Below are 25,814 nucleotides of genomic sequence, written 5' to 3'. Positions count from 1 at the left end.
GCAAGCTCCGCCCCCCCATTCTCACGAGTCCACCCAGCTTCCCAGATCACGCGGGTTGCTGCCCCCCTCCCCGGGGTAGGGGGGTGCTGTTAACCCCAGTATCCAGCAGTTTGAGGAGCAGAAAACCCTCTTCTCTAGGTAAGCGGGGATCGGGGAGGCACCCTCGTGGAAGCACCTCCAAAGTCCTGTAGCAGCCTGGCTCACTGCATCGGGTTTGGTGACCTGGGCTGGACTGGTTCCAGCGCCACGGGTCGGCGGGTTTGGTTCCGCAGAAGCCGAGTTGGAGGAGCTCGAGGCTGGCCCGCCTCTGCCCCCTTCCGAGCCTGCCCCCCACCCCCCAAACGGATACTCCATCCCGGTACCCCAGCTACCGGCCCTGGGGCTCCCCAGGAGTTCTCCTAGGAAGACCTGGTCCACAGTGATATGTCAGAATGTTCAAACTGAGTCACTCACTGAACAGGTAGTAGCAGATCAGAATGATTCAGAGCAAGAAGTGGCAGTTATTTCAGTGGAGGGAATCGACCCGTGTTAATTTTTCAGAAGGGGTTCAAGTCATGACTTCCATGTAGCTAGAAAATGAACACTTGTTTAAAAGGTTTTTTTTTTTTTTAGCTCATTACTGAGGAGGCTAGTAGGACCATTTCAAATCTATAAAATTATGGTTAGTGTGTGTGTGTGTGTGTGTGTGTGTGTGTGTGTGTGTGTGTGTGTGTTTTGCCACCAGAGCTATTGCTGGGACTCAGTACCTACATAATGACTCCGCTGTTCCCAATGGTTATTCTTTTTCCCTAACTTTTTTTGACAGATAAGGAAAGACAGAGAGAATGAGAAATACCAGCAGACATGCAGCGCTGCTCCCCTGGGGATAAGGTGGAGCCCATGTGGCTTCAGGACAGGGCTCATGGGTGTGTCTGTAGACAAGGGTCATTTCACCTTGCTATCTGTGATTCCAGTTTACAGACTTGTAAATGGGTTCGAGCAACCTAGTTTTCCCATGAGGCATTTATTTGTCCTTCCCCACCCCCGCCCCATGCTTCTGACCTGTTACCAAATTCTAGAATGTGGTCTGTTGACTTTCTCTCTAAGCTGACTGCCAGCTTTATAGTTTTGGTGAGCACATTCTTTCTTCTGCACCTGATACTAGACTGATGGGCATACAGAGGAGAAAAAGTCTGGGAAGGGAGTGTGTTAATTCACCCACAGATGTTCCATGCACATGAAAAGGGAAGATGGCACCAATGATAAAAATCAGAGCTATAAAAATCTGCACTTTCAATGGTGTTGACCAAAAGCAGAAATGTTCCAGTTGTCTGCACATTGAATATCTGGACCTACGTCTAGTTCAACTTGCATGAAATGCTGCATTTCCACAGAGCTATCCTTCCAGGTTTTGGTTTTCACTTGGGGTGTCTTTTGGCATGTTTATTTTGGAGTCTCAGATACAGAATTATGAGTAGCAGTAGGTGAAAGAACTGCTTTAGGGTTTTCTGAGAGTCTGAGTCACTAAAGAGTTCTAGAGCAACTAAATTAGATCACTTTAGTAGTAACACTCAGGGAAATAAATGTCTTTGTTGTATTTATCTTCCATTGTTCTTTATATCAGAAAGATCTGAATCCAGTTATCTGGTGTTTGTTTTTTCAGTGGGATTCCAAAGAGGGCAGCACCAGGAGAGGGTGGACTGAGAATGAGGCCACCCGAAGGAGCTGGGCTTTGGTACACCAAGCCATCACCCTTGACAGCTCAGTCCTGAAGGAGGAGGATTTCAGGCTCCATGAGAGCAAGGGACATTGGGACTGGGACTCTCAGCTGCTAGCAGCAGGAAGGAATAGATGCTGTTGCTACACACTCAGATCACAAAGGAACAGGTAAAACCCTGATTCTATCTGTACTGTTATGAAGAAAGTTCTGTGCCCAGAATTAACAAAATTTGTGGACCTGGTTTTGATTTATTCTATTCTGAATGCTATTGTGTTTCCAGATTGTGAACAGAGGCCTTGCCCCAGTGTTGTGTTTCACCAATCAAGGGCAGTGGAGTCACACATAGTGAAATGTTTAAAAATAAGATAGAGAGGGGGATATTTATTTAGGGGGGAGGGGTAGTGGCTTATAGCATGGTTGTTGACACAAGGGCAGAGTTTCTCATCTCTCCATGGTGGGTGTCTGCAGAACAGTCCCCACCTCACCCAAATTAAGTGCTTCTCTGTTATCATGCATCAAGACTTCAAAGCCTTCCTCACCCCCTTCCAGACCCTCCCTCCCCAGAATCTTCTGCTTTGGTGTAGTACACCCTCATCTAGTCCATGTGTTTGCTTTGTGTTTTCTTTTTCTACCCTTGTTTCTTAATTGGGATGGGATATATTTTTCAATTATAGTTTAATATGGTATTAAGTCCAGCTTTTTCTAAGTCTGAGTGTTTATCATTTTGTATTGTCCATGTGACTCTATCCCACCAAGGTATGGGATAGCTCATCATTCCAGTAAGTTCTCTCACATCCTTTTACTTCAGTTAACACTCACTCCCACTTGTGGGGTGAGCCCTGTTCTGACTTTGATCAGCAGTAGAGTCTTACAGTGTTTCCTCGCTGTTTCTTCTTATGTAGCATAATGTTTGAGATGTATTGATCCTGCTCTGTGTGTCAATGGTTTGTTCCTTTGTTTTCCATATCATCTCTATTGAGGCAGAACTAAATCTGGTTAACTGTAAAATCTAAATGCGCAAGGAGTGAGTTTTGACAAATGCATGCTGATTGCCATGACCCCAGTCAAGATACAGAATACTTTTATCACTCCAGATCTCTTCTGGTTTGCTGTTCAGTTCCACCTGTGTCTTTCACCCTTGAAACCCAATGACCCAGTTTGTAATATAGATCTATTTTAGGTACATGTGTATATATGCATCTGTTGGGTTGTTAGAAAAGTCATGACATATTTTCTATGCAAAAATACATTATTTTCCAACAGCCCAATAGGTAGATATGTGTATGTATTTATTAGTTATTAATTCTATACTTTTATATGTAGATTCTTGGACATAGCATAATGGTTTTTATATTTGCCTAGTTTTTTACTGTAGTGCATCTCTTTTTACTGTAAATTGAATCAGTATTTTGTTGCTTAAGTATACGAAGTGTTTATTCATTGACCTTTAGTGAATATTTTTAATTGCTTCCCAGTTTCTCACTATTGTAGGTACTAGAATTTTCTGAAGAGGGACCAACTGATGGCACACTTTGTTGAGTGCCCATGTTACCATGCAATCTAGACTTTTAACCTAGGAATTCATTTCTCTAACTTTCTTTCCAAAATATGTTTGTTTTGTTTTTAATAGAATCCATTGTCAATTTTTTTTTTTTAGTTCAGTTTGTTGCTATAAAATACTCAACTGTCCGAGCAAGATCTGGCTTCTCTGAGATGAGACTCTTCAGTACTCAAGTTTCTCACGTCAGCTTAGTTCTTCTGTATGGAGTGTGTGGTAGAGCTTTGTAAAGTGCATGGTCAATAAAATGAAGTCACAGCTGAAAGACAAGAGCTCATGAAAACGAGTTAACTTCCCCACAGTCCTGACTTTGCAACAGGGGTGCAGTGATGAAAAAAAAAAGTCCCTAAATCTAACCTCCTGCCTTCCTCCAATACCAATTCAGCCAACAGTAGCATTTTCACTTGGTTTGTATATTTCACTTTGGATATGATATTTTCTTCTGTATTAGTGATAAAGAGCATAGTAAATTGTTATCTTCAGACAGAAGGAAAAGGCAAAGGTCTTAGCTTTCAGTCACATTTTCAGTTGGCAACTGCTTAGTGAGGGAGGTCTATTGGGCAGGGCAGAAAACCCTTCAGATGGGCACTTTACAAAAAGTAACAGTTACTGGCCCAAACTCTACTTTTTAAGGCTTTGCACCAGTGGGAGTGAATCATTTGCAAACACCATCTGTCCTGCCCAGATTATTCAGGACTTTGGAATTTAGAAGCTTTAGAAGGTCATAAATGTTCTGACTTATTAATCTATTGTTTTGTTGTTTAAGATGGATTTTTTTTTGAAAGTTAGAGACAGAGGCAGAGAAAGATTTGAGAATATGGTTAAAGAAAATATGAAAGTGGGGCCAGGTGGTGGCACACTTGTTTAAGCGCAGACATTACAGTATGCAAGGACCCAGGTTCAAACCCCTGGTCCCCACTTGCAGGTGGAAAGCTTTACGAGTGGTGAGGAAGGGCTTCAAGTGTCTCTCTGTCTCTCCCCCTCTCTATCTACCCTCCCCTCTCAATTTCTCTCTTGTCTCTATCCAATAATAAATAAATATAAATTAAAATAATTTGAAAAAAGAAAATATGAAAATGGAAGCATCCTTTACATGGTAATAACTGGAGCAGACAAAAAACAGGAGAAGTTGAACTCTGATATCTAGAGATTAGAAACATGTAAGCAATAGCATAAAAAGTTTTGCCAAGGCAGATAAAAATAAAAATAGTGAGAAGTCACCCTAGCCCATTTTGATTGGAGTGCAAACACAAGGAAATCTTAAATTTTTTGCTAGAAGATGAAGAAACAGATGAGTACCTTTAATAAAATCAGGCTAGATTCTAGCAAAGCGAATGTTCACTTAAAGCAATCTATAGAATCCATACTTCTCAAAGAAAGGGTAAGAATAGCCCCCCCAAAAGAAAAAGAAAAAGAAAAATGCACTATAACTCTATTAAGGAAAATAAACAGAAGTTCTTTTCCAAGTTGAGCTGTTACACTTCCAGTGCAAAGGCTCCATTTGTCCATTCGTCTTTGGACTCATTCTGGGTCCATTCACACTGGCTGGAATACTCCACCTCTCCGCCAGCTACAGGTATGGTATTTTAACTCGCAGGACCCAGTGATGTGCCACAGGTGTGCGCAGTGGTACCAGTCAGCCCCAAGTAGGTGCTCTGGTCCACTAGGAGGAGGGACTGGGGGATTAGAACCTCTTTGTTGGGGAGCAGGGAGACATGCCAAGGCTCCAACTGAAGCAGAAACTAAAGTGTACCACTCAGCTCACCTCTCTCAGCGGCTGTTATCCAAAAGTCTCCACCCCATACCTCTGACTTCACCCCCACACATATATACCTAAGTATCATCTCAGTGTAGGGTTGGTGTTGGGTTTAGACTAAGACTAGGAGATGCTGATTCATTGGGAATCTCCTGTGTCCGGTATCTGGTATCTTGGCTATCGTTGTCCAGTCATGATCACCTGATTTTTGTGTGGAGATTGCCTTTTCCTTTGTTTTGGCCTACTACCTGCCTGCTATTCTTGTGCTTTTTTTCTTTCTTTCTTTCTTTTTACTTTTTTATTTGTTTATTTCCTTTTGTTGCCTTTGTTGTTTTATTGTTGTAGTTATTATTGTTGTTGTTGATGTTGTTGTTGGATAGGACAGAGAGAAATGGAGAGAGGAGGGGGAGACAGAGAAGGGGAGAGAAAGACAGATACCTGCAGACCTGCTTCATTGCCTGTGAAGCAACTCCCCTGCAGGTGGGCAGCCAGGTGCTCGAACCGGGATTCTTTCGCCGGTCCTTGTGCTTTGTGCCATGTGTGCTTAACCCGCTGCCCTACCACCTGGCTTTCTTTTCTTTTTTTTTTTAATGATAGACAGGTGAGTGATTTTAGAGAAGTGCAACCACAGGAACCACTTTGTAAAGGATTAGTTTACTTGCATAGCACAGAAAGAGACATTTCCTTGCTTAGACGAATGTCCACTCAGAAAAAATCTATTCAACAGTCTCCAAGTTGAAAGCAGCGAAACAAGAAATTGAGTCCATGATTTAGGAAGAGGGTGATATTACAGGGTCAAAATGAGTTGATGAGTGGAAAAACATTGTAGGAGTGCAAAGTTTTTCCAGTGAACCTCTGTGTGTCTTGACTCATTTGTTAACTAAAATAATATAAGACACATTAACAGGTGAAAATCTAACTGAGTTTATAACATGCTGGAAACCCACAATGACTTCGGACAGGGTGACAGTGAGTCATTTGGAGATTATATGTCATTCTGAGTTCAGGGGCACGGGAGTCAGGGAATGGGACTTCCAAGGTGAATACGACAATTTCCAAGAAGCTGGGAAAAGGAAATGTTTGATAAACAGATGTTTGTGGGGCTGGGCAGTGGCACACCTGATTAAGTGCACAGATTACCATGCACAAGGACCTAAACCCCTGGTCCCCACCTACAGGGGGAAAGCAGGTCTGCAGGTGTCTCTCTCCTTCTCTATCGTCCCTTCCCTCTCAATTTCTACCAAATTAGATAGTAAAAAAACTAAAAAAATTTTTTTTAAAAGTAAGAACAACAACAACAACAAAAAAGCAAATGTTTGTCATGCCCTACAGGGATAAAGGACAGAGAGATGGATCTGAACAAACAGTTCTCACTGTACCCTCCCCACTGTCGACCACATTTGGCTCCGAGTCCTTGTAGCCACTAGTGAAGGCTCTCCTGCTGCTGGATCTCTCTGTCTACTTTACCTGGAGCTATTAGGGAGGGTGTAGACATGCTCCCTGGGTCCTAATGCCTTCATCTTCCTATGGGCCTCATGGCAGAGTGGCATGTTTTCAAGGTAACTCCTCTGTTACACAGGGGGCAAAGAGCAGTCCCTAATAGACAGAAGTTCTCCTTGTCAGAGAAGTTGTGATCCTTGCACACAGACCAGCTCTAGGAGAATGTTAACAGGTATTCCTGCAGGAAAGTGAGCAAACATTTACTTCTGTTCTTTTCTCTACAACATTTGCCATGCAAAAAAAAAAAAAAATTTAGAAAAGACTGGCTTTACATGTTGATAACCTAAACAAAAGTTTTAGAAAAAGGAAAACTCTCAAGGGCATGCTGATACTAAATATACTTTCTTACAGCCATTTTTACTAAACCTTGCTTGTGACACAATACCTATTTGTTTAAAAATCTGAAAAACACTATTCTGAAATAAGCAAGAGTTAGAAGTTTGAGGAAATAGCCAGGAACTGTCAACATGATGTTGGAAGAAATAGGTTTGCACTTGGAAAGAGGAAAACTGAGACCATGCCCAGCCTCTGATGTTGGTTATATAAGATGATTGGCACAAACCTTATAGCCTCTAGGCCTCAATTTCCCCCATCTAAAATGATTATGTAATAAGATGATACCTTAAGGGGTGATTTTTTTTGTTTTTTTTTAGGTTCTTATAAAAATGAAGGTATACCTTATATCAGCTGTCTATATCACCAACTATCAAAGAGAAAGTTAAATAATTTTTAAACTGGAAAGCCATGGGAAGAGATTGTGTAAATGGTTTGATTATCATTGACATGGTCATGATAACAGAAAATAGCATTCACTCTACCGTGTTAAGATAAAAAGATAGCAATACTAGCTCTGTATTTACGGTATATACACACATACACAATGCATAGAGAGTGGCAGATAGAGTTAGATAAATACAAGTAAATCTTACTGTGCCTAGTGAATCTATTTTATAATTAATTTTTTTTTTTCTACCAGAGCACTGCTCAGCCTTGGCTTGTGGTGGTGCTGAGAATTGAACCTGGGACCTTGGAGCCTCAGGCATGAGAGCCAATTCACCCAACCAATATGCTATCTCCCCTACCCTAATCAATTAAAAAAATTAATTGCCATCAGTGTTATCACTGAAGCTCGGTGCCTGTATGATGAATCCACCACCCCTGAGGGTGGGGGGCTTTGTATTTTTGTTTTCTCCTCCTCCTCCTCCTTCTTTTTGTTTCTCTTCTTCTTTCTTTTGTTGATATATGCAGCTAGAACTTGAGGAAGGGAATATAGGGAAGAAGAAAGAGACACCTGCAGCACTGCTACACCACTAGTGATACTTCTCTTCTAAACAAGGGGTTGGCCCTATTTTGACCCCAGGTCCCTGCAGCCTATTGAACCATATGGTAAGGGTGGAATCCAGGAGTCTGTCATGTTCCCAGGTGAATCTGATCTGTGAACTGTACTGTTGTTTTTACTGACCAGGGTGGGAAAGAGTTGTGAAAGAGACAGGTGCTGGACCAGTAGTTTCTGGGGCGGGGGAGGTAATACAATACCCAGACGCTATTGTCTCAGTGTCTGAGAAATTTCCCAGGGACAGAGGGCAGTAACTATGGCCTAGAAGACCAAACACTAGCCACCAGGGGGACATGGTCTCGGGATGAGCCTGGGAACTCCTGCTGCTCTCAGAAAAGTCCTAGGCTCTGTCCTATCTTTCTAATGCAGCAAATTCCAGCTAATTTTTACTCAGATGTTTTTCTCTCTGCCTCTGGCTGAACTGACTTTTAGAGCCTGTTTCTGTTTCATAGAGAAAGGGCTGAAAAGAAAAGTGAGTGGAGGAAGGCCAAAACCCTAGGGAGCAGGGAGGACCAACTAGGTGCTTCTCAGCTGTTACCAGCTAAGGGCAGATGTCTTCCTCTATTAATTCCTCCTGAAGCCTGGTTGCAATTGAGCCATCCAATCTGAAGGAAGCTCAGGGAAGAGAAGAGACTTTGCTTGGAGCAGCTGTCCCATGCCAACATGGCACCCAGGTATCAAGGCATCTGTTCCCACAAACTGTCCTCCATATAAAAATGCAGTGGGTCTTGTCCCATTTTACAGTCAGCTGGACTACAAGACTCGTGCTGAGTCAAGGACGCCCCTTTACCTTCACCTGATGCAGCTCAGAAACACACTCTGGTGCAATACACCAACTCCAGTTCGGGTTCTGCTTGTGTTTTCTCTTTTTCTCTTTGGTGTATTGCACCAAAGTAAAAGACTCTAGGGTGAGGGGGTGGTGGAGTGGGTACAGGTCCTGGAACAGGATGACAGAGGACCTAGTGGGGGTTGTATTGTTATGTGGAAAACTGAGAAATGTTATGCATGTACAAACTATTGTATTTACTGTCGACTGTAAAACATTAATTCCCCAATAAAGAAATTAAAATGAAAAAGAAAGAAAAATACCATAATTTGACTATTTAGCACAGGGGTGGACACTGTGGCAGACTCTTTTCCTGGGGCCACTCCTCCAAGCCCTTAGCGTTCTCCTGAGGAGGAGGATCCAGGAGAGAGAGAAAAAGAGAGAGAGAGAGAGTTGAAGGAGGAAGAGGAGGAGGGGGAAAAAAATTCGAGCAATCTAGCCAGAGGTGGGTTTGTCTTGGTAGTGAGGTTTGATTTTTATCTCCTTCCTGCTACTAGATACTCTCCCCAACCCTAAACTCTTACTTGTTCCTGTTACTGTTCCTTCTCAATATTCATCCATCACAGTGTGTCTTACACTGTTTACTCTGTTCAGTCAGTGTTTTCTTTGAGCATTACTTTCTTGTAGACACTGGGGATAGAGCAGAGAACCAGACAGAGGGAGAGTGAGCAGTTCTTCTTAGATTCAGTGACCATATACTGTGTGCTTCACCTTCTTAACTCTATATGGGCAGCAGAGTTAGAATAATGAAAAAGGAGACATTAACAAAACCATAGGACAAAAGGGGTACAACTCCACACAATTCCCACCACCAGATCTCCGTATCCCATCCCCTCCCCTGATAGCTTTCCAGCAGAAAACTACTGGAAGTTATCAGGCAATATAGCAAGATGTCAGGCTACAAAATCAATGTACAAAAATCAGTGGCATTTCTTTATGCAAACACTAAATCTGAAGAAGACATCCAGAAATCACTCCCATTCATTATTACAGCAAAATCAATAAAATACCTAGGAATAATGCTGACCAAAGAAGTGAAAGACTTGTATACTGAAAACTAGAAGTCACTATTCAAGGAAATAGAAAATGATACCAAGAAATGGAAAGACATCCCATGCTCATAGACTGGAAGAATATCATTAAAATGAGTATTCTCCCCAGAGCCATATACAAATTTAATGCAATACCCATCAAAGTTCCCCCAAGCTTCTTTAAGAGAATAGAAAATAAACTACAATCATTTATCTGGAACCAGAAAACACCCAGAATTGCCAAAGCAATCTTGAGAAAAAGAAACAGAAATGGAGGCATCACACTCCCAGATCTCAAACTATATTATAAGGCCATCATCATCAAAACAACATGGTACTGGAACAAAAATAAGCACACAGACCAGTGGAACAGAATTGAAAGCCCAGAACTAAACCCCCACACCTATGGACATCTAATCTTTGATAAGGGGGCCCAAAGTATTAAATGGAGGAAAGAGGCTCTCTTAAATGGTGCAGGGAAAACTGGGTTGAAACATGCAGAAGAATGAAACTGAACCACCTTGTCTCATCTGAAACAAAAATCAACTCCAGATGGATCAAGGACCTGTATGTTAGACTATAAACTATCAAATACTTAGAGGAAAACATTAGTGAAACACTTTCCCACCTAAACCTCAAGGACATCTTTGATGAAACAAACCCAATTGCAAGGAAGACTAAATTAGAAACAAACCAATGGGACTACATCAGATTGAAAAGCTTCTGCACAGCCAAAGAAACTATCACACAAACAAGGAGACCCCTCACAGAATGGGATAAGATCTTCACATGCCATACATCAGACAAGAAACTAATCACCAAAATATACAAAGAGCTCAGCAAACTTAGCAACAAAAACACAAATGTCCCCATCCAAAAATGAGCAGAGGATATGAACAGAACATTCACTACAGAAGAGACCCAAAAGGCTAACAAACACATAAAAAATTGCTCCAGGTTGCTGACTGCCAGTGAAATGCAAATAAAGACAACATTGAGATACCACCTGTGAGAATGACATACATCAAAAAGGATAGCAGCAGCAAATGCTGGAGAGGATGTGGGGACAGAAGAACCCTTCTGCACTGCTGGTGGGAATGTAAAGTGGTTCAGTCTCTCTGGAGAGCAGTCTGGAGAACTCTTGCAAGGCTAGACATGGACCTTCCATATGACCCAGTAATTCCTCTCCTGGGGATATACCCCAAGGACTGCATAACACCCAACCAAAAAGAAATGTGTACACCTATGTTCACAGCAGCACAATTCATAATAGCTAAAACCTGGAAGCAATCCAGGTACCCAACAATAGATGAGTGGCTGAGAAACTTGTGGGATATATACACAATGGAATACTATGCAGCTATTAAGAACAATGAACTCACCTTGTCTGACCCATCTTGGACAGAGCTAGAAGGAATTATGTTAAGTGAGCTAAGTCAGAAAGATAAAGATGAGTATGGGATGATTACACTCATCAACAGAAGTTGAGAAAGAAGAACAGAAAGGGAAACTCAAAGCAAGATTTGACTGAATTTGGAGTAGGGCACCAAAGTAAAAACCCTAGGTTGAGGGTGAGGGTGGATGTTTAGCTTCATGGGGTGTGTGGGGGGGAGGTCACAGTCTTTTGGTGGTGGGAATGGTGTTTATGTACACTCCTATCAATTTGTAGTCATATAAATCTCTAATTAATATGAGAGGGGAAAATTGATTGTATGTCTCTAACTTTTTAAAGCACAGACTGAGTCTTTAAAAGGCTGAGTCTTTGATATGTTGACTCTCTTAAAAGCCTAGACCAGGTAGAACAGAAGCAACCGGTGGCACAGCTGTGTACAAATAATATCAAAGAACATAAATTATAGTGATGTTGGGTATTATACAGCAAATCCTAACAAAGAGATTTTTCAAAGTTAACCCAATTATCAAACAATTTGATTATAACAATAACTATCTATTGTCTTCTTGAACCCTGAGACAGCAGGAATCTCACATTTCCACTATAGAGCCTATATTTCCCCCAGTCCTGGAACCTTAGGGTGGGGCTCACTTTCCTGCATGCTTCTCTTAATTCATACCAAATAATATTGCATCCGCCTATCCCAGCCTAATCAATGCAGTGAGTACCACCTCAGCATGCTTCACTTCAGACTGTGTCCAGAGACTTCAGGTGTGTCATGACAACCCTTCAGCTTCATTACTCGGGTGAGACCTTTCCTTTCATAGCATTCTCTAATTCCATTCCAGGCGGTTCACTTCCTAACAAAGTCCCAAAGCCTAGATATAGACCAGGCCCCGTGAGATAGAGCATATGTTCACACGTATCCATAAACCAGGGAAAAATATATACCTGAAAGCAAAAGTACACAATAGTCTGCAGTGAGTACCCCCCCCAACACTTCATCTGCACTATTCCAGCCTTTAAGTTCATAATTGTTCAACAATTTGTTTGGCTTTGTATGTTAACTCTTTTCAGCCATCAGGTTCCTGATGCCAGCATGATACCGACGAGACTTCCCTGGACTGAAGACCCCACCAATGTGTCCTGGAGCTCCGCTTCCCCAGAGCCCCATCCTACTAGGGAAAGAGAGAGGCAGGCTGGGAGTATGAATCAACCAGTCAACACCCATGTTCAGTGGAGAAGCAATTACAGAAGCCAGACCTTCTACCGTTTGCATCCCACAATGACCCTGGGTCCATACTTCCAGAGGGATAAAAAATAGTAAAGCTATCAGGAGAGGGGTTGGGATACGGAGGTCTGGTGGTAGGAATTGTGTGGAGTTGTACCCCTCTTGTCCTATGGTTTTGTTATTGTCTCCTTTTTAAAATAAATTTGAATGAAAGAAAGAAAGAAAGAAAGAAAGAAAGAAAGAAAGAAAGAAAGAGAGAGAGAGAGAAAGAAAGAAGGAAAGGAAAGGAAGGAAGGAAGGAAGGAAGGAAGGGAGGGAGGGAGGGAGGGAGGGAGGAAGGGAGGAAGGGAGGAAGGGAGGAAGGGAGGAAGGGAGGAAGGGAGGAAGGAAGGAAGGAAGGAAGGAAGGGAGGAAGGGAGGAAGGGAGGAAGGGAGGAAGGGAGGAAGGAAGGAACCGATGATAATCCAGAGACTGCTGAGCAGCTCTGGCACTGAGGGAGAAAATGGGAAGACAAAAACAAAATGTTCTTGGCAAAATCTTCACATTGCCAGTGTCTGACATTGCTGGACTATCTCTGCCCTGCCTCAAGGCCTTTGTTGACTGAGGAGATGCAGTGTTTGCTGGTTTCACTTGATAAATTTGTGCTGCCAACTTGTGTGAGGGCCTAAGGGTGGAAACCTTGGCATGATCCAGGACGCTTTCCCACATCACTACCACGAGCAATGCTCCCCATTTTCCTCCCATGTGGAATTCTTCCCCGGTCACTAGTGACACTGGAGAAACATTATGTTCTTCCTTCTGACCCACTTTGCAGCTCTAATTGCCCCCTGGAAGCTCTTTCTACAAAGCCATAACCTTTAGTGGAAGAGTGATCATCATAAGTACTTTCTTTCCCTCTGTGGGGAGAGGATATCATTAAGTTAATAGTAACAGCCAAGGCGAAATACTGACCAAATGAGCAGAAGAAGTGGGTGGAAAGACCCAGTGGCATCTAGGAAATCTGGAGTCAATTCTCAGCCATGTGGGTTGAAGCCATTTGTGAGCATCTTGGATCTCTTCTATACTCCCCTGTGTGGGAAGATAATATGCAGTCTACAACTACTGTGGAGATTTAATGAGTTTACTTGCAGCCAACATCACATATCAAGATAGTATCTTTCCTATAAATCATCTCAGAGAACTTAGCCACATCTAAGAATGGCAAGAATGTGCCACCTGTACAGAGCACAGCTTGACTCGGAGTATAAAGGAGCAAGTGGATTTTCCTGTGCACATTGTTGTACATCAGACTTTAAGGTGATTTCAAATATTGTCACCATAAAATAAGTTTCTTATTTTGGCTTCCTGTTCTGTGTCAGGTGAGATCCTCTGTTGGACTTGAGTTCCATGTAATTTTATTTCTGGGGTAAGAAAAAAAGATATGATTAGCTACCTGTCACACTTGAATGTGACACTGCAGACTTTAGAAACTCACAGACTTGAAGTTATCAAGAGAGGTTGAGTACGACTGAAGAAATAAGGCTTTCCATTCTCAACATAGCATTAGTACCAGTACAGAAGAAGGAAATCCAGATAGCTCAGGTCATTTAAAATGATAAGTCAGTGTGGGGGAAGGTTCAGGTCCTGGAACATGTTGGCAAAGAAGGGCCTAGTGGGGGTTGAATGATTATGTGGAAAACTGAGAAATGTTATGCACGTACAAACTATTATGTTTTGCTGTCAACTGTAACCCATTAATCCCCCAATAAAGAAATTTAAATAATTAAAATCAAATGATAAGTCAGAATTTTAATCTGTTTAATTTCCAATGGAAGAACTCTAAATTCTTAGAAGTTGGAGATACCCAACAAGAATATCTCAGGTGTTTTAGATGCCAATACTAAGAAAGGGGCTGTTGAATGGAGACATACGTATATGATGAACACATGCCATTCCTTGAGCTTGAATTTTCAGAATAATAGTACAAATAGAGTGGATGTGTTGGAGGTGTGCTCACACTCCTTTGGCCTCCTGGAGCACTTTACCTATCGTGTGTATGCTGATGATTCATTAACCACGTCTTACCATCAAACAGGCATCACTCTTTTGATCACCATTCTTAGAATTTCCTCGTCACAATGGTTGGGCTGTTGGAGAGTGCTAGTGTGCAGTCTTCCCTAGCCAATGAATATGAAATTGACTAACAGTAGTGTTTTGTGACTGAAATTTGAGAACCATCACTCATCACTTGCCTTTCCACTTACAGTGCATAGTCGAAAGGTGTAAAGATATATGTCCTTTCATAAATGACATCCAACAAAGAATGAGCACCACTAACTTTGACTGTGTTTCCATTCAATCAGCCATGGGGTGTTTCCAAACATCTTGGAGTAACTCTTGGATTTATCCCACTGTGATCCTCTGCTTATTTGGGTTTTTCTCCACGATGAGACCCTCAGAGCCTTTTATTATCCCATATTTGACTGGACCTGATAAGAACCTGACCAACACAGAGGTAAGTTAATGTGAATGTTATCTTTGGTTTTTGTTTTTAACAGAGCACTAATCAGCTCTGGTTTATGATGGTGCAGGGAATTGAATCTGGGACCTCAGAGCCTCAGGCATTAGAATCTCTTTGCATAACCATTATGCTGTCTACCCCCACTATGAATGCATACCTTAATATGCTTTAAACTTGCAGACTTGAATAAGAACGGAATCAAGACTTCATTCCACATGAAGTCAGGTCAACACTCTAACCCCAGTGAGCTCATATAGATGATATTTGTCATGAACTAGAACTGCTTAGACTACACTGTCCTTTGCATACTTGTGCTAAATGGGAACTGAACCTATTGCCTGTGCAATAGATATTTTTAACTTTTACAGAGTCAAGCCCTAGGAGCTCATCTTTGAGTCTCAGGCATGAGAGTCTCTTTGCATAACCATTATTCTATCAACCCCCAGACTTTTTTTTTTTAAACCAGAGCACTGCTCAGCTCTAGCTTATGGCAGTGTTAAGAGATTGAACCTGAACTTTGGAGCCTCAGGCTTATCTTCATAAACTTACAGACTGCTGAAATGTAAGCTGAATCAAGAGTTAGAACATTTAGGGGTAAGCACTCAGTTTAGAAAAATGTTTCACCAGCAAGTAATACTACTGTCTTATTCTCCCATATTTTCCTTCCTTAGAGGACCAAATCCTCTGACTTTCAGAAAACCCCTTCTTTATTTAGACAGACAAACTGGACCATCATACTAGTCTATATAGTGCCATAAGACCAGGGCCTCACAGCAAGTCCTGTGTTCTACTACCAAGCTACTTTCCTGAACCTTCCCCAGCTAGAAAATTACCTGGATTGTACTACAAAGTTTCTAACAAATGTACCCTAAAGCAAATATTAATTCAACTTAATACAACTCAGTGACGTTTTTAGCTGTTCACAGGGCATTATATTCACTGTGAGGAAATACATACATTATTTTCCCAGGAGCTGGAGGTCTCTTACACTGATGATTTCCTGGAAGGTCAGTTATTTAGTGTGGTGAGCCTCGAGGCCGGGTGGTTGTGCACCTGGTTGAGAGCATATATTACAATGTGCAAGGACTTGGGTTCAAGCCCCCGGCCCCCACTTGCAGGGGGAAAGCTTCACAAGTGGTGAAGCAGTGTTGCAATCATCTCTCTGTCTCTCTCTTTGTCTCTCTCTCTCTCACCCCCTTCTCTCTCAATTTCTGGCTGTATCTGTTCAATAAATAAATAAAGATAATGAAAAAAAAAAAAAGAAAGAAAGATGGGCCTCTCTGACTTGGTGCAGAATTTTGATGCTGGGCAAGTCACATGTACCGAGGACAGTACCTAGCTGAGAGAGATGGCCCTGTTTACTCCCTGGGACTTCAGGGTCACATGATTCATTTTCTCTTTCTTTTCCAGGGTTATTGTTGGGGCTCAGTGCCTGCACTATGAATCCACTGCTCCTGGAGGCTATTTTTTTCCATTTTGTTACCCTCGTTTATCGTTATTGTTATTATTGTTGTTGCTATTGCTGTCATTGTTGTTGGATAGGACAGAGAGAAATGGAGAGAGGAGGGGAAGACAGAGGGGGAAAGAAAGGTAGACACCTGCAGACCTGCTTCACCAATTGTGAAGTGACTCCCCCTGCAGGTGGGGAGCCAGGGACTGGAACCAGGATCCTTAACACCTGTCCTTGCTCTTTGCACCATGTGCACTTAACCTGCTGAGCTACCACCAGGCTCCCACATGATTCGTTTTCTACTTCCCAGATCACAAATGAGATCTTCCCCGTGTGGACATACTCATACCTGGTGCTGCTGCTTCCCGTGTTCATCCTTACGGATTACGTCCGCTACAAGCCGGTCCTCATCCTCCAGGGCGCGAGCTCCATCGTCTGCTGGCTGCTGCTCTTGTTTGGCCAAGGGGTGGTGGCCATGCAGGTGCTTGAGTTCTTCTTCGGGATAGTCACTGCCACAGAGGTGGCTTACTATGCCTACATCTACAGTGTGGTCAGCCTCGAGCACTACCAGAAAGTGAGCAGCTACTGCAGGAGCGTCACGCTGGTGTCCTACACCATGGCCTCTGCACTGGCCCAGCTCTTGGTGTCTGTGGCCAATGTTCCCTACTTCTACCTCAATGTCATCACCCTGGCCTCTTTCTGTGTGGCCTTCCTCCTCTCGTTCTTTCTGCCCATGCCTGAGAAGAGCATGTTCTTTCACGCAAAGCCCGGCAGAGAAGTCCAGAAGTCACCCAGCACGAGGACGGTGTTGAGTGACACTCATGAGCGTGAAGCAGTCAGGCGGAAAGAGAAAACCCCTTTGGAAATTCCCCCCATTTTAGGGGACCTGGAAGATGACCACATGAGCCAGCTGAAGCCCAGACACACTGCTCTGAGGGTCTTTGTCCAGTGGTTCCAGGACCTGAAGGAGTGTTACTCCTCAAAGCATCTTTTTTACTGGTCCTTGTGGTGGGCTTTTTCTACCGCAGGTTTTAACCAGGTTGTGAACTATATTCAAGTCCTGTGGGAATACAAAGCACCATCTCAGAATCATTTCGTGTATAACGGGGCTGTAGAAGCAATCGCAACCTTTGGAGGTAAGAAATTATTGCTTTCGGGAGTCGGGCGGTGGCGCAGCGGGTTAAGCGCACGTGGTACAAATCGCTAGGACCTGCGTAAGGATCCCAGTTCGAGCCCCTGGCTCCCCACCTGCAGGGGGGCCACTTCACAGGCGGTGAAGCAGGTCTGCAGGTGTCTGTCTTTCTCTCCTCCTCTCTGTCTTCCCCTCCTCTCTCCATTTCTCTCTGTCCTATCCAACAACAATGACATTAACCACAACAATGTTAAACAACAAGGGCAACAAAAAGGAAAATAAATAAATAAATAAATAAATAAAATCTTAATTTAAAAAAAAGTTTAAAAAAAAAAGAAATTATTGCTTTCTCCCTTTGGTGAGCTACTTCCTTAACTTCATTCTCTAGTTGTGAAGCACCTAGAGAGTGTTTAAAAAATCAGTATTAATCTTTTGCAAGAATGGAAGGCACTGGGGAAAAAAGACAAATATGACTTACTAGGTGTTATGGAATAATGGTGAGTGTATAACTCAAGGGGTGAGAATTAAAAACTTAGCTGTTAAATTTTAGCCAGATTTTAGTGGTTCCATTTCATCATCAGGAAAAGTGTTAATAATATCTTCTATTCTTCCTGGACAATTTATTATTATTATTATTATTATTATTATTATTATTATTTAATGAAAGAGAAGTACAGAGAGAGAGAGAGATTAGAGAAATACTCAGCTCTGGCTTATTGTTGTTCCAGGGTTTGAAGCTGGGATCTCAGAACCTCAGACATGAAAGTCTTTTGCATAATTGTTACGCTCTGTCTCTGCCCTCTTTCAGAGTTATTTCTAAAATCAAAAAGAAAATCTAATCATGCATGTACAGAACACTTACTACTTTATACCCATCTATTCAGTTATTCAAGCTTCCTAATGATCACTGGAAAACTTTTGTTAATGAAGAATTTGGTTAACTTAGTGCCCACTACTAAGTAATTCTGGCCTCTTCAAGACTGATTTTAAAAGTAGCTTTTTATGAAATTTAAATGAGTATAACATATGTAAGAGTCAGCATTCTAACATCAGAGGGAAATATGCCTCTCAAATTTACTTTAAAATAAATATTTAAATTCCACTAAATCTAGACTTTGAAGACATTTTGTAGGAAGTGGGTGATTTCCACATCCTTGATCTTTTTTTTTTCTGAAAGTTATTATAGTATCTTTTTTTTGTCTTCCTCTTTGGAGGGTCAAATTAACTCAGAATTATGCCATATTGGTTTTGTACATTCTATATTCTGGATGGAGAGATATTTATTTTTATTTCTAGTAGTGATTCCTTCCCAAGTCACATATGGGAAAGATTAAATAATCAAATGTTATAAATGTGAAGCATTATGTCTTGCATTTGTTGAAAATCTTAAAGATTTAATGTTAAAAAAGAACTCTAGAAACTAGCCTTAGTTGTCAGTTATTCATTTAATAAAGATTGAGACTATTCGATAAACACATTTATTTTTCAACATTAAAAGATATTTATAACAAAAAGCAATAAAGAAAAGCAAATGCAGACAGGACATACTCCCAAAGCAGTGATTTCATTTTTGTTTCCCTCCCTACTTTAGCATGTTGTGTTAGGTGACTGATTTAAGCATCATTTCTTCTTGATCTGCTTTGATTAAGACTTTTTCTCTCCACGCTGCACAGTGCTGGGTGTGACTAGTAGTTAATATTCATTAAAACTATGATGGTTAAAATACTGAAAGAATAGGAAATAAAGAGAGAAGCCAAAGGGCGATGCATTTGAGAAAAGGATATATCCACATTTAGTGGAGAGCAGTGTTTTTATAACTTTAGAATATACAAATATTTAGTCTCCTTTAGAATATACAAATATTTTCACTTTAAGAAAATGGTTTTTTTGTATTTGTCTTAATGTTTAATGAGAGATACAGAGAGAAAGAGAGACCAGAGCAATGAGCAGTTCTGACTTATGGTGGGGATGGCCTGGGATATCAGAGCTTCAGACATGAAAATCATTATTTTTTTAATGAATCCTTTTATTTATCTTTTTAAATCTTTATTTATTTATTGGATAGAGAGCCATAAATCAAGAGGGGAGGGGGTGATAGGAAGGGAAGGAGACAGAGAGACACCTGCAGCTCTGCTTCACCATTCGCAAAGCTTTCCCCCTGCAAGTGGGGACCGGGGGCTTGAACCTGGGTCCTTGAACACTGTAACATGCGCTCCACCAGTTGCACCACCGCCGCCCCGACATGGAAGTCTTTAAGCATAACCATTATGCTATCTCTCTAGCCCGAGCTTTTTTTTTGATTAAATCATGATGCTGACATTTCCCATGGGCTGAGTCCTCTTGTCTGATTCTCCTGGTGTCTTATTTTCAGGAGCCATGGCCTCCTTGGCGGTGGGTTATGTGAAAGTCAACTGGGACCTCCTGGGGGAGTTGGCTCTGGCATTCTTCTCAGTGGTCAGTGCCGGCTCTCTGTTTCTCATGCATTACATCAGCAACATCTGGGCGTGCTATGCTGGTTACCTCATCTTCAAATCCAGCTACATGCTCCTTATCACCATAGCAGTGTAAGTGTTACCAATTTTGTCTTTTCCCTCCTATAAATTGTACTCTTGTGTTTTTCTGTATTTTCTTTTCGAATCGGAGGGATTTTAATCACTTGCACTAATTAATGTTGACAATTCATATCAAATTAGAGACTATTAAGCCTTCTTTTCAATTAGGATAAAGGTGGTACAATCCCATACAATCCCCACCACTTCTGTATCCCATCCCCTCCATTGGAGGCTTCCCTGTTCTTTATCTCTCTGGGAGTATGGACCAGAGATCTTTATGGGGTACAGAAGATGGGAGGTCTGACTTCTGTAATTGCTTCTCTAGTAGACATAGGCATTGGCAGGTGGATCCATACTCCCAACCTGTTTCTCTTTCCCTGGTGGGGCAGGGCTCTGGAGAGTTGGAGTCCCATAGTACATTGGTGAGGACATCTGCCCAGGGAAGTCAGGTTGGTGTCACAGTAGCAACTGCAACTTGGTGGCTGAAAAAGAGTTAAGATATAAAGCAGCACAAATTGTTTAATAAACAGGAACCTAAAGGTAAGAGTAGAGCAGATGAGATCTAGGGTCTTCATGTTGGAAGAAGCCAGGAAGTCTATTTTAGGTCTATTCCAAGGGGCCTGTGACTTTACTAATTTTGGCCTGAGCTCAACAGCTAACATGCAGTTGGGCTAAAAATAGTGTCTGGGAAGATTGTGTTAGAGTTAGGAATAGGACCAGAATGCTGGATCAGGGCAGAGAGTAGCTCCTAATTATGGGAAAAGTGTATAAATACCATTAACTATAAACCCCATTAATCTAACCCAGGGCCCATGTCTATTCATAGGCACAGGAGCCTTTGTAACCTCTACATCATTGTCGGTCTGGGCTCACTTTCTGTGGTCATAGCTAGGAACATTCTAGGCTGCACTCACTTCAGGACAGTCTTCCTCAAGTGGCAAAGTCTGTTGACACAGCCTCCCTTCAGAGAGTAGGACAATTTCTACTACTGTTATTCTACATCAAGGGTAAGGTCCTGTAGAGGATCATATACAAATTTTTAAGAGCCAAGTAGTGGCACACCGGATTGAGCACACACATATAATAATGAACAAGGACTTGGGTTCAAGCCCCCTGTCCCCACTTGTAAGGGGAAAGTTTCATGGGCAGTGAGGCAGAGCTGCAGGTATTTCTTTTTCTCACTTCCTCTCCATCCCTCCTTCTTTCTTAAATTCTCTCAAATGGATAAGTAAAAAATTAAAAATAAAGAGCTGTGCATGCCAAAAATCTTTTTTATTATTATTATTGAAAACTTTAATGTTTGTATACAAGTGCAAAGAAAAATTGTTATAAGAGGTATGTTTGCTGGTAACCAAAAGAAACAGGAAGTGTTTGAATTTCAAATCATGAAAGAAGTAGACAAGTTTTCATTCTTTTCAGTTTGTGAAAGATGTACTTCAGTTAACAAAACAGCGATATGGGCACCCTAAAAAAGAGTGTGAAACAAAAGGAGATAAAACTTGTTGACAAATTCATTTCCTTTTCAATAAAATGAGTGAAGTTTAACAAATCAAGTGTGTGTATCCTATCACGAGTGAGTTTTTGTTTGTCTGTTTGCTTTTCTGTTAGATTATCCTGAGTGGGGTTTTTGCTTATTTGTTTACTTGCTTGGGTGGTTTATTTTACAAAATCCAGACCTTGCTCATGCTTGATGTCACTACTCTGAAACACTTCGCTATTCAAACAGAGAGACAGAGAAATAGAGTGACACCATGGCACCAGAGCTTCTACCAATTCGTAACATCTTCTGTTTGGTGCCAGGACTTGGACCTGGACCACGTGCAGGGCAAGGCAAGCGCCCTACTCAGTCAGATATCTTTCTGCCCCTTGAATGATTTTTTAATGAGAATATTTTTCCTCCTTTTTTTGAGAGGTTAATGGTTTACAGTACTGTTGTTGGCACATAAGTACAGTTTCTCACCTCGCCAAGATAGGTGTTGCAAAACATTCTCACTGGTCTTCATTATGTACTGGGACCTGGAGCTTTCCCCCCCTCCGACTTCTTCTGCCCTCCTTCCCCAGAGTCCTTTACTGTGGTGCAATACACTACCAGTCCAAGTTCTACTTTGTGTTTCTCCTTTCTATTCTTGTTTCTTATGTTCTTCCGATGAGTGGGATTTTTATTAGGTAGTGAGCCTCCTGGAATGGAATTTGAGAATGCTATGAAAGGAAAGGTCTCACCCAAGTAATGAGGGTGAAGGGTTGATGTTCCATGCCTGACGTCTCTGGACACAGTCTGAAGTGAAGCATGCTAAAGTGGTGTTCCTTGCGTAGATTAGGTTGAGATTAGTGGATATAATATCGTTCGGTATGAATTGAGAGAAGCATGCAGGAAAGTGAGCCCCACCCTAGAGGTTCCAGAACTGGGGGAAACATAGGCTCTATAGAGGAAGCGGGAGGTTCCTACTGTCTTAGGGTTTAAGAAGACAATAGATAGTTATTGCTGTAATCACAGTATTTGGCAATTGGGCTAACTTTGAAATATCCCTTTGTTAGGATTTGCTGTATCATACACAACATCACCATAATTTATGTCCTTTGATATTATTTGTATATAGCTGTGCCACCAGTTGCTTCTGTTCTCCCTGGTCTAAGCTTTTAAGAGAGTCAACATATCAAAGACTCAGCCTATGTATTAAAAAGACTCAGTCTGTGATATAAAAGGTTTGAGACATTCAATCAATTTTTCCCCTCTCATATTAATTAAATAAAGATTTATATGACTACAAATTGATAGGAGTGTACATAAACACCATTCCCACCACCAAAAGACTGTGACCCCCCACCACTCAACCCCCCACACCCCGTGAAGCTGAACATCTACCTTCACCCTCAACCTAGGGTTTTTGCTTTGGTGCCCTACTCCAAATTCAGTCAAATCCTGCTTTGAGTTTCCCTTTCTGTTCTTCTTTCTCAACTTCTGTTCATGAGTGTGATCATCCCATACACATCTTTATCTTTCTGACTTAGCTCACTTAACATAATTCCTTCTAGCTCTGTCCAAGATGGGTCAGAGAAGGTGGGTTCATTGTTTTTGATAGCTGCATAGTATTCCATTGTGTATATATCCCACAAGTTTCTCAGCCACTCATCTATTGTTGGGTACCTGGATTGCTTCCAGGTTTTAGCTATTATGAATTGTGCTGCTGTGAACATAGGTGTACACATTTCTTTTTGGTTGGGTGTTATGCAGTCCTTGGGGTATATCCCCAGGAGAGGAATTACTGGGTCATATGGAAGGTCCATGTCTAGCCTTGTGAGGTTTCTCCAGACTGCTCTCCAGAGAGGCTGAACCGGTTTACATTCCCACCAGCAGTGCAGAAGGGTTCCTCTGTCCCCACATCCTCTCCAGCATTTGTTGCTGCTGTCCTTTTTGATGTATGTCATTCTCACAGGGGTGAGGTGGTATCTCAATTTTGTCTTTATTTGCATTTCACTGACAGTAAGCAACATGGAGCAGTTTTTCATGTGTTTGTTAGCCTTTTGGGTCTCTTCTGTAGTGAATGTTCTGTCCATATCCTCTGCCCATTTTTGGATGGGGTAATTTGCATTTTTGTTGCTAAGTTTGCTGAGCTCTTTGTATATTTTGGTTATTAATCTCTTGTCTGATTTATGGCATGTGAAGATCAATTCAATGTCTACTGGTAGATTTCAGATTGCAGTTAACCTGAGTGTGGAACGCTATGCCCTGGTGTTTGGAATCAACACCTTTATTGCCTTGGTGGTTCAGACCATTTTAACTGTGGTCGTGGTGGAAAAGAAAGGCCTCAACCTGCCGGTCAGCACTCAGGTAAGCAAGCTCAGTACTTCTGCTTTTCTTCTTTGCCCTTGGGCAGAATGCAGAATCATAAAGTGGACTCCTGGGTCCTTTCAGCCTTATCATTACCAATAATTAAATGTCTTGAATTCCTTGACAATACAAATTGGAAAATGAGCAATTCTTTCTCATATGAGAGCACTTCAAGTAAGCTGTGAGACAGCATCACAACAGATCATGAGCAATAGATCCTGAATCAGAATAACATTCTGGGTCACATTTACCCCGTATTCCAAGCTAGTAGTCAGTGGTGTTACCATGTGATGTCAGTGACAAAACTGGTCAGATTTTATGAGCATCTAATTCATTCCATGTTTTTGCTCCAGTTTTTAGTTTATGGGAGTTATTTTGCCATCGTTGCTGGAATCTTCCTAATGAGAAGCATGTATATTATCTACTTAGCCACGTGCCAGAAGAAAGTGCAAAACTCTGCTGAGAGTCAGAACCCGTATGAACCACAAGAGGAACCGAGGGATGCCGTTGTGGGAACAAAGTTCTAGTGTTGTGTGAACCACTCCAGTACCTGAACGAACACTCTTCTGACAAGCTGAGCAAGGACTCTTAGCTAAATGTTTTTGAGTGGCAGAAATTGACCCATGTTATGAGTCTGGACTCCAGTGAGCCTTTTCAAAATCTCCCCAGAATCACAGCTTTAGGTCAGACGTCTTTGTGTCTCACTGAATAGGATGTAATCCGCACAGTCTTCACCTCAGTTGAACAACACTGGATAGCAGAGACTGGGAAATTCTGGTTTTGATCACATGCACTAAAACACACCAGGAGAAATTTTCCATTTATCATAGCACTGATGCTTCCCATTTGTGAGCAAGATTACAAATGCACTGGCTCCATTGTTTGGTTGAGATATTTACTATATTACTTAAAAAAAAAAAAAAAAAAAAAAAAAAGCAGGCCGGGCCAGGGGTAGATAGCATAATGGTGGTGCAAAAAGACTTTCATGCTTAAGGCTCGGAAGTCCCAGGTTTAATCCCCCACACCACCATACACCAGGGCTGCGCAGTGCTCTGGTAAGAATTAATAATAGTAGGAAAATAAAATTTAAAAAGCAGGCAGCATGACAGACATTACTGTCACTTTTCTTTTTCCTCCATTAAGTACACTTTTATGTGGTTTATATTTCTGAGAGAAGTGCAAAGTTCAATCCCATTTCTAAGAACTCCAATGTAGTATTCACAAGTCACTATTTGAAGCTATCCTTTAATATTTCACTGTAATTTTTCATTGTGTGTTCTACTCAACTTTGTTGTCATAACTCTACTTCAGGAATGTCCCCAGGCACCTCTGTGAGTCCAGAGAATGACATTATGTCAGTCCGACTGGGTGTAGGAGAGATTGTCAGCTTTCTCCTTCTAAGGCCCTAGGTATACATTTTAGTGCTTGCTGGGTCATTATGATGGCTGCCTGAACAAAAATATATAAGTAGAAATCTCCAGGGGTTTCTAGAAGTATTTGTAAATAAGAAAACTTTGATGTGGCTAGTGGGGAACCCAATTTTTAAATGGTAGAAATTGTGCTGAATAAAATAATGTTTACAACAATAATAATAATAAAAGCCTGATTTTTTCCATGAATTGTGCTTGTCTCCACTGGTTTGTCTGTTGAAACTTCCGTAGTAAGTGTGTTGAGTAGTCATTGGGTAGGAATAGAAAATGCTGATTTCAGATTCGTGTTTCAAATTGATTTTTCTCCAAATCCAAAAATTTAGTCACTAGATTGAAGATAAAATTCAACCCCAAAATCAATACGCTAAGTGGATAAAACATTCATATTTTCATCCAAAGCAAAAAGATGTCCATTACTACTTCCCTTCTATTTGAACTGGTTGTACTAGAAGTATTATTTTTACTTATGTATTTATTTATTTATTCCTTTTTGTTGCCCTTGTTGTTTAATTGTTGTAGTTATTATTCTTGTTATTGATGTTGTTGTTGTTGGATAGGACAGAGAGAAATGGACAGAGGAGGGGAAGACA

The 25,814-nt window shown here is 41.5% G+C and overlaps 1 protein-coding gene across 1 annotated transcript; it reads left to right on the top strand.

The window, feature by feature from the left end:
* On the top strand, window positions 1-24,856 carry SLC19A3 (solute carrier family 19 member 3). The gene is made up of 7 exons (XM_007519310.3): window positions 1-138; window positions 1,643-1,866; window positions 14,674-14,825; window positions 16,592-17,417; window positions 19,785-19,977; window positions 23,653-23,794; window positions 24,148-24,856. Exons 3-7 carry the CDS (start codon window positions 14,676-14,678, stop codon window positions 24,319-24,321), a joined length of 1,485 nt encoding a protein of 494 aa, XP_007519372.1. The 5' UTR covers window positions 1-138; window positions 1,643-1,866; window positions 14,674-14,675; the 3' UTR covers window positions 24,322-24,856.
* The last annotated feature ends 958 nt before the right edge of the window (window positions 24,857-25,814 follow it).

This window comes from Erinaceus europaeus, chromosome 7 (assembly GCF_950295315.1).
Source record: "Erinaceus europaeus chromosome 7, mEriEur2.1, whole genome shotgun sequence".
Lineage (NCBI taxonomy): Eukaryota > Metazoa > Chordata > Mammalia > Eulipotyphla > Erinaceidae > Erinaceus > Erinaceus europaeus.
Note: the sequence above shows the minus strand (reverse complement) of the source record. Positions and strands in the feature narration are given on the sequence as shown.